The sequence below is a fragment of the Hyla sarda genome, chromosome 3 (assembly GCF_029499605.1).
Source record: "Hyla sarda isolate aHylSar1 chromosome 3, aHylSar1.hap1, whole genome shotgun sequence".
Lineage (NCBI taxonomy): Eukaryota > Metazoa > Chordata > Amphibia > Anura > Hylidae > Hyla > Hyla sarda.
In genome coordinates, this window is record NC_079191.1 from 28,909,512 (window position 1) to 28,925,361 (window position 15,850).

General features: G+C 42.8%; 1 protein-coding gene across 3 annotated transcripts in view; it reads right to left on the reverse strand.

Annotated features, from left to right (window-relative positions):
- LOC130361230 (cytochrome P450 2K6-like) overlaps window positions 1–15,850 on the reverse strand; it is a 63,530-nt gene that overhangs the window by 37,540 nt on the left and 10,140 nt on the right. For all 3 annotated transcript variants that reach the window (XM_056563980.1, XM_056563982.1, XM_056563981.1), the window contains exons 2-4: window positions 12,586–12,782; window positions 8,388–8,550; window positions 6,775–6,924 (exon numbers count right to left, since the gene is read on the reverse strand). In XM_056563980.1, the coding sequence (XP_056419955.1) occupies window positions 6,775–6,924; window positions 8,388–8,550; window positions 12,586–12,782 (510 nt within the window). The remainder of the gene's footprint in view (window positions 1–6,774; window positions 6,925–8,387; window positions 8,551–12,585; window positions 12,783–15,850) is intronic.

Sequence of the window (15,850 nt, forward strand, 5' to 3'; positions counted from 1 at the left end):
TATGATTCAAACGTATTGGACAACTTGTAGGTCCTTACTGACGGAGACCCTCTCTTACCCGATTCCATGGTCACCACAACTAGTACTTCTTCTGATAGGAGTTAATGATTTACCAACAAAATTTAGAGCACTGATCTGCATGATATGTGTCATTGCCAAAACGGTGTTACTCCGGAAATGGAAATCTGCCGAAATACCCGCTTCTGACGAATTGCCAGCAGCAATTAACCTTACCTGTGCCTACGAGAAAACGCTATCATTGGGTAACGACACTCACCAAGCTTTCCTATCTAGGTGGAGCTGCTGGCTCCGCTCTACACACTATGTGGGTGTTTAACCTTTTTGCTCTATACAATGCTCCTGCACCCCCCCCCCTCCCCCCCACACTCACGGAAGTTTTAATCATGCCATTGAACTGCCATGGCTATACCATAGTTATCGTCCCATTATAAAACAGCAATGCGATTTTAAAATCTAAGATTGCCATACTGTCATAGTCAAATATGCTTCCTCTATGTATTGCCAACTTGTATGTACACCGAGTTTATTTCCTTGTTTTGACTGGTTATGTAAACTTTGCGATTTACGCTGGGTACGCCTGGCTAACTTTGTAAAACTTGAAACTTAGTAAAAACTATTCATTAAAAAAAAAAAAAAAAAAAAGAGAGATTCTTGTGATCTGTGTATATGATAATTGGGTATTTGGACCCCTCCAGCAGGTGCCTCCATTCCTCGAGGGCTAGTTTTATGGCCAGCAGTTCTCGATCACCAATGGAGTAATTTTTCTCCGCCAGAGAGAAGGTCCTAGAAAAGAAACCACAAGTAACGTTATGTCCAGAAGAGTTTTTTTGTAGGAGTACAGCTCCGGCTCCCACCGAGGAGGCGTCTACCTCCAGTGAGAAGGGTTTAGATGGATCAGGTCTGGAGAGTACGGGAGCAGAAGAAAAGGCAGTTTTGAGACGGTTGAATGCCTCGTCTGCTTGAGGAGGCCAGGACTTAGGGTTGGCGTTTTTTTGGGTTAGGGCCACAATTGGGGCCACAATGGTGGAAAAATGTGGAATAAATTGTCGGTAGTAATTGGCAAACCCCAAGAAACATTGGATAGCTCGGAGTCCGGAGGGGCGTGGCCAATCTAACACGGCTGACAGTTTGTCTGGGTCCATTTGAAGTCCCTGGCCAGAGACTAAATATCCTAGGAAGGGAAGAGATTGGCATTCAAAGAGACATTTTTCCATCTTGGCATATAATTGATTGTCACGGAGTCTCTGGAGAACCAGGCGGACATGACAACGGTGTTCTTCGAGGTTAGAAGAGAAAATCAAAATGTCGTCCAAGTAGACCACAACACAGGTATATAATAAATCACGAAAAATTTCATTTACAAAGTCCTGGAAGACAGCAGGGGTGTTGCAGAGCCCAAAGGGCATAACCATATATTCAAAGTGTCCGTCTCTGGTGTTAAATGTGGTCTTCCACTCGTCCCCTTCCCTGATGCGGATGAGATTATATGCACCTCTTAAATCTAATTTGGTGAAGATGTTAGCGCCACGTAGGCGGTCAAAGAGTTCCGAGATAAGAGGCAGGGGATAGTGGTTTTTTATAGTGATCTTATTAAGACCACGGTAATCAATGCATGGCCGTAAGGAACCGTCTTTTTTGGAGACAAAGAAGAACCCTGCTCCGGTAGGGGAGGAAGACTTGCAGATGAATCCCCTTTTTAAATTTTCTTGGATGTAATCCGACATGGCTTGTGTTTCAGGAGCTGACAGAGAATAGACAGGTGGAGTAGTACCAGGGAGGAGATCAATAGGACAGTCATAAGGCCTGTGAGGAGGCAAAGTCTCTGCTTGTTTTTTGCAAAAAAACATCAGCATAGTCCAGATAGGCCTTGGGGAGACCTGGAATAGGAGGAGCCATAGGGGTTTGACTGGCAGGACTGGGAGCAGACATGAGGCATTTTTTTGTAGCAAGAAGTACCCCAGTTCTTGATTTCCCCAGTGGTCCAGTCCAGGGTAGGGGAATGGCATTGCAGCCAAGGCAGTCCGAGAAGAATTTCAGAAGTGCAGTTAGAGAGGACCAGAAATTAAATTTTTTCGTGATGAGGTCCAATGCACATTAACAGGGGTTCTGTGCGGTAACGCACAGTACAGTCCAATCTTTCACCATTAACTGAGGCGATGTAGAGAGGTCTGGCGAGACTGGTCACTGGGATGTTGAACCTGTTAACGAAAGAGGCCAAAATAAAATTTCCTGCAGATCCAGAATCCAAGAAGGCCACAGCTGAGAAGGAGGAGTTAGAAGAAGAAATCCGCATAGGCACAGTAAGACGTGGAGAAGCATAGTTCACACCTAGAGCTGTCTCACCTTTGTGCGGGATCGGAGTGCATCTTTCCTGATGTGGAGTACGGATAGGACAATCCTTCAGGAAGTGTTCGGTACTGGCACAGTACAGGCATAGGTTCTCATTGCGGCGGCGTATCCTCTCTTGTGGTGTCAGGCGAGACCGGTCTACTTGCATAGCCTCCACGGCGGAAGGCACAGGAACAGATTGCAGCGGACCAGAGAAGAGAGGAGCCGGGGAGAGAAACCGCCTAGTGCGAACAAAGTCCATATCCTGACGTCTTTCGGAAAAACGCATGTCAATGCGGGTGGCCAAATGAATAAGTTCATGCAGGTTATAAGGGATTTCTCGTGCGGCCAACACATTTTTGATGTTACTGGATAGGCCTTTTTTGAAGGTCGCGCAGAGGGCCTCGTTATTCCAAGATAATTCGGAGGCGAGAATACGAAATTGGATGGCGTACTCGCCTACTGAAGAATTACCCTGGATCAGGTTCAGCAGGGCAGTCTCGGCGGAAGAAGCTCGGGCTGGTTCCTCGAAGACACTTCAAATCTCTGCGAAGAAAGAGTGTACGGAGGCAGTGATAGGATCATTGCGGTCCCAGAGCGGTGTGGCCCATGACAGGGCCTTCCCAGACAGGAGCCTAACCACGAATGCCACCTTTGACCGTTCAGTTGGAAATTGGTCCGACATCATCTCCAAATGCAGGGAACATTGCGAGAGAAAACCACGGCAAAGTCTAGAGTCCCCATCGAATTTGTCCGGCAATGATAAACGGAGGCTGGATGCGGCCACTCGCTGCGGAGGAGGTGCAGGAGCTGGCGGAGGAGATGGTTGCTGAAGCTGTGGTAGAAGCTGCTGTAGCATAACAGTCAGTTGAGACAGCTGATGGCCTTGTTGCGCTATCTGTTGCGACTGCTGGGCGACCACCGTGGTAAGGTCAGCGACAACTGGCAGCGGGACATCAGCGGGATCCATGGCCGGATCTACTGTCAGGATTCGGCAGGCTGGAGGTGGAACCCCGCAAAGCGGGATGGTCTTGCAGCGGCGGTAGCAACCAGGTCGTATCCACCGGCAACGGCTCAACCTCTCTGACTGCTGAGATAGGCGCGGTACAAGGGATTAGGCAAGAGCAAGGTCGGACCTAGCAGAAGGTCAGGGCAGGCAGCAAGGATCGTAGTCAGGGGCAACGGCAAGAGGTCTGGAACACTGGCTTGAAACACACAAGGAACGCTTTCACTGGCACAATGGCAACAAGATCCGGCAAGGAAATGAAGGGGAAGTGAGGTTATATAGGGAAGTGCACAGGTGAACATACTAATGAGAACAAGGCGCCAATCAGTGGCGCACCGAAACTTTAAATCGCAGAGAGCCGGCGCGCGCCCTAGGGAGCAGGGCCGCGCGAGCCGGGACAGAACAGACGGGGAACGAGTCTGGTAAGCGGGCCGGGATGCGAATCGCGAGCGGGCGCGTCCCGCATCGCGAATCGCATCCCGGCTAGGGACATTATCGCAGCGTTCCCGGTCAGTGGGTCTGACCGGGGCGCTGCGAACAGGAGAATGCTGCGAGCGCTCCGGGGAGGAGCGGGGACCCGGAGCGCTCGGCGTAACAACAACTGTGATAATAAGACATTAATATAGCACAGATGTTGACAGATAGCGAGACAATTGCCATAACTTCTGGGTTCTGGGACAGTGATATTCTGTACCTCCTTACATAAATGATAATCGTGAAGACGACGCGAGGCTCATGGATTGCCGATGCAATCTGCCTCTAACAACGACATTTATAACATACAGAAGAAACAGAATGGCAGTGACGCAGGCTCCTGAACTAACAGGCAATCTTCCTCTAAAACGTAACTGACATACAAAAATAAGACCGACATGAGGCTCGTGGATTGACGGGCAATCTGCTTCTAGGAAGAGCGTATGTAACAAAGGAACGGAACAGTTGGTGAGGACAGTACATGAAACGAGACACATGAACCGGACCCGAAAAAATTAACCAAATATAAGAGGCTACCGTAAAGTCATGCATTCTGCCCCTTACAAAGGTGAGTATGTGATGCAAACGAAAAAAGGAACATAAATATAACATGATCTATACTTGCTTGCACTACTACTACCTAGACTTACATGCTGTATACCAAGGTACCAACCCACCATACTGCCCTACTATGATAAGGTACTGTGACGGATCCTAGGGTTACCCTATCTACCTGGATGGACTTTAGGACATCACTATTTGTACCCCTCAGTTGATGTTGTCCAGTGACATAAAGTTCAGAGTTACAATTCTTTTATTTACTGTTTTCATACACTTTCTGCACACGGTCCACTTTCTGTGCACAATACACCTTTTTGCACACTGTCGACCTTTTGCACACTGTCCACCTCCTTTACACAATACACCTTTTGCACATGGTTCACATTTTGCACACGGTTCACTTTTGCACACAGTTCACCTTTTGTACAATACACTTATTCTACACATGCTCCTCCTTTTTGCACACAGTCCAACTTCTGCACACCTCCACCTTTTGCACTCATGGCACTGTATACGTAGAGCTAATCAATTTTATTGGATTATCTTCCAGACTGGCTGTCACCTGTATTGTCTTTACTGACCCTTCCCCCTGTGATGTCCTTCCTATAAAAGAAGACACTTGTTCCACAATAAAGAGTTCTGATTTTATACCTGAAGACTGGTGTTGTCTGGTTCTATGGGTACAAGGATGCAATAATCTCTAGTTCTGCCTGGGGATATTGCCTTTGATCTGCTGGGGCTTGTCATCAGGAAGGAGAAGTCACTTTTGGCGGAGTCAGTCCGTCACAGGTACCTAACTGATGAACCCACGTATAATGCCCGTTCTGCGGAATGGCATCCAGAGGCAGAGTGGATTGGCGAGGGCAACGGCCTCTTAACCTGACTGCGGAAATCACAAAATCTTGAGGTGAGAACAACTGACAGTGACGTACATTGTGTCAGCACATAAAGAACAATGTATAGATTCAAATGTAACTATGTCAAAGTCTCATGTACATTATACATACTGTATCTATGACAATGGAGTATTAAGACAAGAAAAATGTCCTAACCGATATGGAGTAAACATGCTAGAACACATATGATAGTCTAAAAGCTATAAAAGTAAGCATAATATAAATGCTATGAACATATAATGCTACAACTAATGCACGGCATAATGTCATGAACATAAGCATAATATAGATGCAATGAACATATGTACAGTATAACCGCTGAGAACATACACATAGTAAATAATACAGAAACACTATGAATGCATGTCCTGTACACGCTGTGAATGTATACACAGCATAGTACATACAGTATAAGTCACTCCTGTATGCATCATATAACTTATAACCCTATAAACAGAATAATTGTAAAACGTGTAACACTGTAATTCTATGAACATACGCATAATAACACTATGAGCATTTGCACAGAACAATGTCATGAACGTAAGTATAGTATAAATGCTATGAATGTTAGGACAGTATACTACTAAGAATGTATGCATAATATAAATGTTATGAATATATACACAGTCCAACGCTCTGACTGTAAGCATGGTATAATATGAAAGCATGTGTAGTATGAAAGCTAAGACTGTACGCACGATAATCAATCTATGAACATACTATGTGTACAGTAAAACGGCAAAAATGTAAGCTCATTAATCCTGAACAAAAAATGCTTGACAAATACTATGGACGTATGTACCATATAACATGAACATGTATGTACCGCATAACATGATCATGTATGTACAGCATGATAACATGAATGTATGTACAGTATAGTAACATGAACGCATGCACAATATAATAGCATGAATGCCTGCACAGTATAACAACATGAACGAATGCACAGTATAACCACTTTGAGCTTACACACAGTATGTACAATACACATGGGAGCCCGAGAAAAGTACGGGTATCAGGGAGGAAGATGGCTAGCAGTATGCTGTTCAGCCGATACTTGCCGCTGCCAAGCACAAGAGGATACCTGGGACTGTGCTCACTTCCTCTGTGGTGGTACTACCCAGCATGCATGTGCCAACACCCGGATGCCAGCACAGCTCCTCTCCCCCCCCCCCCGCTCTTCATGACAGCCGGACACTGCGGCCAAACACCGCCACCGCACCTCCCTACTGCCCCATTACCCTCCTTTTAGAAGCCGCATGCGACAACAAGACACGAGGAGAATTTCCAGCAGGAAGAGGTGTATCACCAGAAGGACTCAACTGCAGACATCTCGATCGCTAACGTTGACATCATTTGAGTAGGGGGGGGGGTTTAGATGCACCAGTCCCCTTTCACAAATAAAATGTATTAATTTACACCTATTCAAAAGAAACTGTAGAGGTTGTAGTAAAATATATCACACACAAATGAACCCCTCACCTTCATAAGACCTGAACTTCTCCACTAAATACTCGGCCTCCTCAGTGATCTTGTTTTCTATGGTTCTTTTCCCCATTCCATAATCTCGTAGTGTGGAGAGTGTAAATCTTCTCATCACTTTCCAGTTCTCTCCATTGGCAAAGATAACACCTGAATAAAACACAAACATTATACCATTCAGAACATATAGGGACAACTAGCTCATGGGTGGGTTCTAACTGCTGGGTCTCCCATCAATGTTGGGCATAAAGGCATCTTGTCCCCTGAGTGGAATGGGTCTTCTGAACATGGAGTATAGTGCTCGACAACGTTCGGATGTCCCATAGAAGTGCACACAGCAGAGGTTGAGTATGCATGTTACCGCTCGATTCCTTTAGGGAACGGGGGTCTCCATTCTCCTGACCTGTGGGTGTGCCATCAATCGGCTTGTTATTTTCCTACCCTAAGTATAGTGGATCATTTTTAATCTAGGAATAACCCCTTTAAAGAAGTCCAGTAAGGAAAAGCCCTTAGCAGAGAACACATCTTTCGGTAATGAGCTGATCAAGGGGAACCCATCTGGCTATCTGTTACCATCAGCCAAAGCTGACAGTATGTCTTCAATGGAATATCCATAGAGAAAATGCACTGCTTAGCTTGGTCCAGAGCAACATTGGGCCTGAACGCCCTTCTGGTGACCAAAACACATTGGCAGCACTCCAAATGAATTATTTTCTTGTAACCTGTGTTGGATTTGGCCCCCAAAAAATCTCTTAGAAATCAGTTTGGGTCATCAAAACTACGATAACTTGGGGACCTAATACGCAATTTGCACCTGAGTTTAACATAAAAACAGTTAGAAATGTGTTTTTTCTTGTTTTAATCTAAAATACAGTTTTTCTACTTAGGTTTTCCATAACTACTCCATAAAAGTGTTGAGAGTGAATGCGGCATAGCCATGCAAAGCATAGTCATGTGTAATTTTTGGTTTTTATGTAATATAGTAATTCTACCTGGGTTGTGCATACCTATGCAGTTTAAAGCATTGAGAGAGAAAGTTGACTAATAGGTAAGTGACAAATCACCCCAGATAAAAATAACCTCTAATTCTTTTACAATAAACAAAAAGATTTCTCTGCTATAAATGTACCATTACAGGTAGCAGCAGCAGCAGCCAGGTGCCTGGTGGAAGTAGTAGCAGCCATGTCAGCAAACCAAAGTTCTCACTGTCTTCTAGGGGTTGTGTGGTTTCGGAGGATAGTACGACACTGTTGGTACTTAACTGTTGGTACAGGCAGGTAGTGCAGGTGACACTGATGATAACAATACTTACCTTCCCCTGACCTGTGGTCCCATTCATCTGTTACCTTCTTTAACCCGCTGGGTCCAGCTGCAAACAGGCTTTGGGAAGCAACAGTGGTGACGTCAGCATGCTCCTGGGGCTCTGCCTGTGAACCAAGCCTGCTGCAGTTTTAAAAAAGGTAACAGACAAATGGGTCCACGGTTCGGGGGTAGATTAGTATTGTTATCATCAGTGTCACCCGCGCTACCTGCCTGTACCAATGGGTTAGTTGACAGATTCCTTTTAATAAAATTAACATTTTTATTTTATATAAAAAAGAAAATTTGGTTACCATTGTTTTTTGAAAATTTTGCAACTATTGGTGCACGAGGTCTGTCAGCAAAGGCATCGGCGTGGTTGATGAGCGCGTCCTTCAGCACTTCATAACCGCATAGGACAACTACTTTTGTCAGGGCCATTTGAACACTGAAGACTGGACCGTACTTCATAGAAAGCTGTGAACACAAAATACATTGTGATTCAAGAAGAAACATAGAATTTGTCGGCAGATAAGAACCATTTAGTCTTCCCAATATGTTGAATACTTCTTTCAAGCTATACATGTTAAAGAGAATCTTACACCCTTCCCTCCTGCATGTCTGGTGGGACTGCAAAATGATTAGGCCATTTTGGTCACGCATATATGACCTATTAATAGTTAATATTGGCTATCCATTCCCTTGGGAACCAGAAGTAGCACTTCTGCATCTTTGGTGGGATATCCCTATCCCAGATGTCACCATAATTGTAGGGATTATAGTCCACTATACTGCCATCCTTCTTCCCAGGAGTAATGTTTATACTGTTAGTACTGTTAAGTTTAAGCTTGTATCTGTTTTTGCCTTTACCCCTTCTCTCTCGGGCCATTTTTCATTTTTTGCACTTTTGTTTTCTCCTTCTCACCTTCTAAAAATCATAACCCTTAAAATTTTCCACCTACAGACCCATATGAGGGCTTGTTTTTTGCGCCACCAATTTTACTTTTTCATACCGTTAATCATTTCACCACAAAATCTACAGTGAAACCAGAAAAAAATATTTGTGGGGCAAAATTGAAAAAAAAAAACACATTTTGTTAATTTTGGGGGCTTTTGATGCTACGCAGTGCTCTTGTCAGTACAAATGACACCTTATCTGTATTCTGTAGCTCCATACGGTTACAAGGATACATTTTATTTTATTTTACTACTTTAAATTATAACTTTATGCACCTAAATTAGTATGTTTAAAATTGTCCACCCCTATAACTTATTTTATTTTTCCTTATATAGGGATGTATGAGGGATAATTTTTGCGCCATGATCTGAAGTTTTTATCGGGACAATTTTTTTTTTTTTTTTTTATGGCACCTTTTGATCGCGTTTCATTCATTTTTTTTTTTTTCTAATATATGAAGTGACCAAAAATATGCATTTCTGGACTTTGGAATTTTTTTTAACTCTTGCTCCTTTGACAGTGCAGTTTGATTAACATTATATGTCAATAGTTCGGACATGCGGACATTTACCCATGTGGCAATACCACACGTTTAGGTTTTATTTATTTATTTTTTATTTGAAAAAATGGTAAAAGGGGGGGGTGATTTAAACGTTTATTAGGGAAGGGGTTAATGCATATTTATTTCCTTTTTTTTTATTATTTATTGTTTTACAGTTTTTTTTAGTCCCCATATGGGACTATAACATGCAATCTTTAGATTGCATACACTGATCAATGCTTCTTTATAGGAGAGCATTGATCAGTGTTATCGGTGCTCCGTTGCTTTAGCCTGGCAAAGCTGGCTGAAAGCCTGGAGCACAAATCGGATGGCCGGGAGGAAGGTAAGACATCTCTCCCCATCCTCTCAACTGATCGGGATGCCGCGGTTTTGCCGCGGCAGTCCCGATCAGCCCACTGAGCTAGCCGGTAATGAAGTTAACCGCTTTTAGACGCCATAATCAACTTTGATCGTGGAGTCTAAAAGGTTAATGCCGGACATCAGCCCGATCAGCGATGTCCGGAATTAGCCATGGGTCCCGGTTGTCATACAGCGGGAGCCCACAATGGACGTAAATATATGTCCATTTGCGGGAAGGGGTTACATGCTTATTACCTATATTTTGTTATATAAATGGTACTAGGAAGTAGCACATCTGACTTCGGCATATGCCACTTCCCCCTTGATTGTATTGTACAGTACATAAAATGAGGACAAAAAAACACTATTGCCGGCATTTATCATTGTAAGTGTAATTGAAGTATTTTTCTAAACCATTTCTTTGCGTGCTGGTGATGTGTAGGAGCACCAAATTTATTAAATGGTCACAGAGCATTTGATCAATTTTGTGCAGGTCACATTTTACGAAATTTCTCTCTATACATATAACAAAAAGCTAAGCTAAGTCTGGGCTGGTGTAGTTTGTTGAGTCTTTTCAGTGGCTTTGGGCCTTTTTTGCGTCTTTTCACTAAAAGGTGCAGTTCATAAAACGCTTCCATATTATGTGTATTGTCAAAATCAGTGGATTACAACTCAAAATCAGCAGAAATGTGTAAACCAAAAGGCGCAGAAAAGGCACAAATAAACCCAGCTTGCGCCTTGTTTGCGCCTTTTCTAGACACAAAAAACTGTCTAAAGACAATAATAAATGTCTGTCTATAAGAACACACACACAAGATTAGAAAATTATAACAATTTTAGAATACTCCGGTGGAAAAAAAAACATTTTTGTAATCAACTGGTGCCAGAAAGTTACGGTAAACAGATTTGTAATTGATTTTCTATATAAAAATGTTAACCCTTCCAGTATTTATCAGCTGCTGTATGCTCCAGAGGAAGTTGTGTAGTTCTTTCAAGTCTGACCATAGTGCTCTCTGCTGACACCTCTGTCCATATCAGGAACTGTCCACAGCAGGATTGATTTGCTATGGGGAATTGTTCCTACTTTGGACAGTTCCTTACATGGACAGAGGTGTCAGCAGAGAGCACTGTGGTCAGACAGAAAATACATTAAAAAAGAAAAGAATTTAATCTTTAGTATACAGCAGCTGATAAGTACTGGAAGGGTTAAGATTTTTAAATAGATGTAATTTGCAAATCTAATTAACTTTTTGGCACCAGCTGATTTTATTAATTTTTTCCTCCGGGGTACCCCTTTAAGGACTATAACTGGCAGACATTGATGCCAAAAACACTATATTAAAGCCACACTACTGCTAGGGAGACCAGGAACTGGTATCCCTAGGAACACATGGTAAATGGAATACTTATGTATAACAACTTACTCCTAATGCAAAACGTTCACATTAATCACACAAATAAATACATAATTCACATGTGGAGTGAATATCAAGTATATATTGTTGTAACTAACAGATGTGCCACAAGCACTGCATGGTGCCTGTCAAAGAGGAAAGGAGTAGGAGAGAACATGCTGGGCTGCTACTACTGTTCCTCCTGCTCACAGGAGAGCATGTTTCTGTTTGGAAGGCCTTGTATGTATCATAAGCACAGAGGGGGCCTAACTGCTATATAAAGGCACAGAGGGGGAGGGGGCTGTATTTTATGTGCACAGAGGGGCCTAACTGTAATATGGGGCAAGAGAGGGGGCCTAACTGCTATATAGAGGCACAGGGGGAAAGCTGCACTGTATGGGCACCGAGGGGTCTAACTACAATATGAGGCAATAGAGGGGGTATAACTACTATATGTGGGCAGTGAGGGGGTCCAAAATGTTACTATTGTTTATTTACAACAGATCTTGTGGGTTATACAAACCACTCGGCATTTGACAGGAAAACACAACTTAACAGTTTAACATACAAAACCGGATAAGGATGGGCCACTACTCATGGTTCTGCGTTCCTACCCTCATGATAAAATTTGCCAGCGAGCCCCTGGGTATGGGGCAGCGCTGTGTGGCTGGCACTGTTATGGCACAGCAAAACTATAGGACAACTATTGGACTGTATTAGTTCTATTTAGGGCAGCTAAAAGGAGCAATCTGGGCAAAACTTTTACCGTGTTGACTGGGTTTTCACTTGGCAGTTTTTAAGCCAAAGCTAGAAGTATATTCAGAAGGAATGGGGCATATAAAAGGAGAAGATATATACTTCTCCTTCCTTGTGGATCCAGGTGGAAACCCATCCTAACACCAAGTACAGACCATGACTGATATTCTCTGGTCTGAATCCTTGTCATGCTCCACTCTCTTGGGCCCTGCCCTCTGTAAAACACAATGCATCAGTTTTACCTGGATTGTAGGTACCCATGAGATTCTTAACCAGGGAGAAGGCGACCCCCCATTCCCCCCAATAGGTGGAGAATTAAACTTCTGAGACTCCTATCTTTCAAATGTTTATAGCCAATACTCTTAGATAAGAATGCCTCTACATTCTACATGGCCCACTAGTAGTAATACCATTTGATAATACGGCTCTTGGACCAGAAATGTTTGTACCCACCATGACCACCAGCTTTTTTTTTTTTTATTATTACAGAATTTGTTTATTACCTCCATGAATGATATATGAGGTTTTGACAAGTCAAGCGTGAGGATATTTCCGATGATCGGTAAAGGTGTTGGTCCAGGTGGGAAATTTTTGTAATTTCCATATTTCTGGTTCATAAAAACTTTGGCCAAAAATAAGATGACAATGACGGAGAAGAGAATCGTGGCCAGGTCCATGGTGAATGTGAGCTCTGTAGAGTCTAGAAAAGAAAGACCGGACATAAGTGAGTCTTTTGCACAAATATATGAAAGAACTGTTCTTTTGGAGAAACTGTCAACAAACAGGAAGGATTATTCTAATAGGGTGTGTATACTATTACAACAACTGCTTATTACGATCACAGAAATCAGGCTCCAAATCTAAAACGCAACTTTGTTTATGGGTGTAAAGAATTTCCATATAAACGTTACATTCCGTTTCCAGAATCAGGAATGAGTGGCGTTCCATAGACACTTCTTATCTGCTAATGTAGAAGCCGTACTGTAGAAGCCATATTCACATGGAAGAATTTCTGCATGCAGATTTGGCCTCAAATTAAAGCCCAATAGACTTCAATGGGATTCCGCACTCCCATTCACACTACTGAATCTCCGCATGCGGATTCCGCAAGGATTTCACACCAATTCAGCAACAATTCCACACAAGTCAGAAATCACCCAAATGAACGCAGAAGTAGAATTTGTGCGGATGTGCGGAAATTCTTAGGCAATGTTCACATGTCCACATGGGTTTACACATTGAAATCCGCATGGAAAATCTGCATGCATTTATAGCCTATTAACTTCAAAGGATTCCACAGTCCCATTCACATTGCAGAATTTTTGCTGCGGACATTCCACAGCTAAAATTCAGCATTCCGGGTTCCGCAAAAAGACAGATACACATGATAACAATAGTGCAGTATATATTTTGGCAAATATATTATTAATAATAATAAAAAATGAATAACACAAAAGGTAAAATAACATTAAAAAGTATCTGGCCACACACTAAAATAGGTCCAAAAAAGTACTTTGGCTTTAAATTGGATGTGATGGTGCGCGATACAGTACTTGTGTTCTATATGACTTTAACTCTATATGAGAAGCCACTTGGTTAAGTCAATATTGTCCAGGTACAAGTCTCCAATCCAGGGATAAAGTATTGCAAAGTCTCTGTGGAATATTGTTCATTAGCTGTACTGCAATAGTAGTCCACTGTTATACAGTGATCAAAGGTACCTTGTGCTGTGCGTGAGTCCAGAGCCTCGTACCAGTACTCCTGGCGGGGAGGGCGCTGCTGGAGACTCGGCCATCTCCTGTATTCACAGCGCAGCTGGCGGTGGGCTCCGGTCAGGTGGACTACAGAGCTTCAATAGGTACAGCAGTAGCAGATCGCAGCGGCGTCCTCGTATTTGAGGTAGCACACGCTGACACAGATTGATTGGCAGATCAGGTAACCAAGTTGGATAAATAAAATTCATACTGTAGATGTATCTCAATATTACAGATAGTGGTGGTCCCTGGTATATAATAGTACGGCTGGACGCGTTTCAGGACCTCTGTAGGTCCTTTCTTCAGCAGCTCAGTATAATGTTTAAGGGGGTCATTTGCTAAGATATATTTAGACCTTAAAACCCTCCTCTATGAGAGCATCACATCCAATTTGCAAGGAATTGAAAAAAGGTGGTGTCAGCTTGGATTTATAGATGGCAATAATGGTTACAGTTGTTTGCAGGTGATGTAATTGGGTGCTACAATGAAACACAAAGATGTTACATATATATGAGAAGTATCTATATGACACACATATCTGTATATCTGTATGTAGTGCTAAAACTAATAGCTATTAGCTAGTGTGTACTAGTGTTATAAATGGAACACAAAATATATATATATATATATATATATATATATATATATAAAAGAGTGATAGATAAAATAAAAATATAAAAAATAAAAAACATATACTTTCAAAAGATTTGATGCATCAATATGTGTACTTGTATGATCTCACACAAGTGATCATGTTTAGAAATGTGATGTAAAGTGGAATATATAGAATAAAACATATACATATGAGAATACTAGAGATGAGTGACTCGAAGCTGACAAACCCAAATTCGTTACGAATTTCATGAAATATTCGATTCACAACGAATGCGAATATCTTCACGATTCTATCGCGCGAATAGCTTCATTAAACTCCATTTTACAGCGTTCCAGGTGTGTTACAAAGAGACGCTGAATTGATTATAATGCAGCGTTCCACTGCCAACTGCTATTTACATCAGCACTGTGGATGGAGAGAAGTGCAGTGCTTTGCTTGTTCTGACTGAGAAGCCATAAACCTCCTATTCACGTTATTGAGCATTTCATCAGAGAGGGGCAGAGAGATTTTCGTTGCCTCATACAGATCATCAAGCTACCTGAACTTCATGAACCTTATCACAGGAAGCAAAGACAGATCCCTCCAGGACAGCACAGGATAGAGCTGGCGCACAAGACTTCAAGGTAAAAACAGATTTATTTTAACCGGCATGCAATGCGTTTCGCTGGACAACCAGCTTCATCAGGCATGTTCTGATGAACATGCCTGATGAAGCTGGTTATCCAGCGAAACGCGTTGCATGCCGGGTAAAATAAATCCCTTTTTACCTTGAAGTCTTGTGCGCCAGCTCTATCCTGTGCTGTCCTGGAGGGATCTGTCTTTGCTTCACTTCGTGTTGCCAGGAGCGGCTGCCGAGTTTCACCCGCATAGGGTTGATGCCTACACCATTGTTGTACTTGGTCAAAGTACAACCTACATCGGTGAGCAATATTGCTTAAATTGTACCTTATTTATTTACGGTATCACACTAGGAGCGCTGTCTCCCTTTGTCTATAGTTGCTTATCACAGGAGGCAGGAAAGAATTTTCAGCGCAATTCTGTGTATTTTTTCCACCAGAAATCATCTGCTGCTTATAATAGTCTGTAGACGGTATAAAAACCAGTGCACACCATTCTTAACACACTGTGACAGAGTGAAATTTAGGGTTTAAGCCCTTAAGGACCTAGGGCATATGGATACGCCCTGGCTTTCTGGTACTTAAGGACCCAGGACGTATCCATACGCCCGTGGGAATTTCGGTCCCCGCCGCGCGTCGGTCCACACTTGCGATTTGCGCCTATTCCGGGTCATACGGGTCTATAGTGACCCGGAATATAAGGGGGTTTGCGGTTGTCTAAGGCACCTAAGATCCCCCTGAAGGCATAGGAGTGAGGAAGTGTAGTTTTGCAACATCTGGA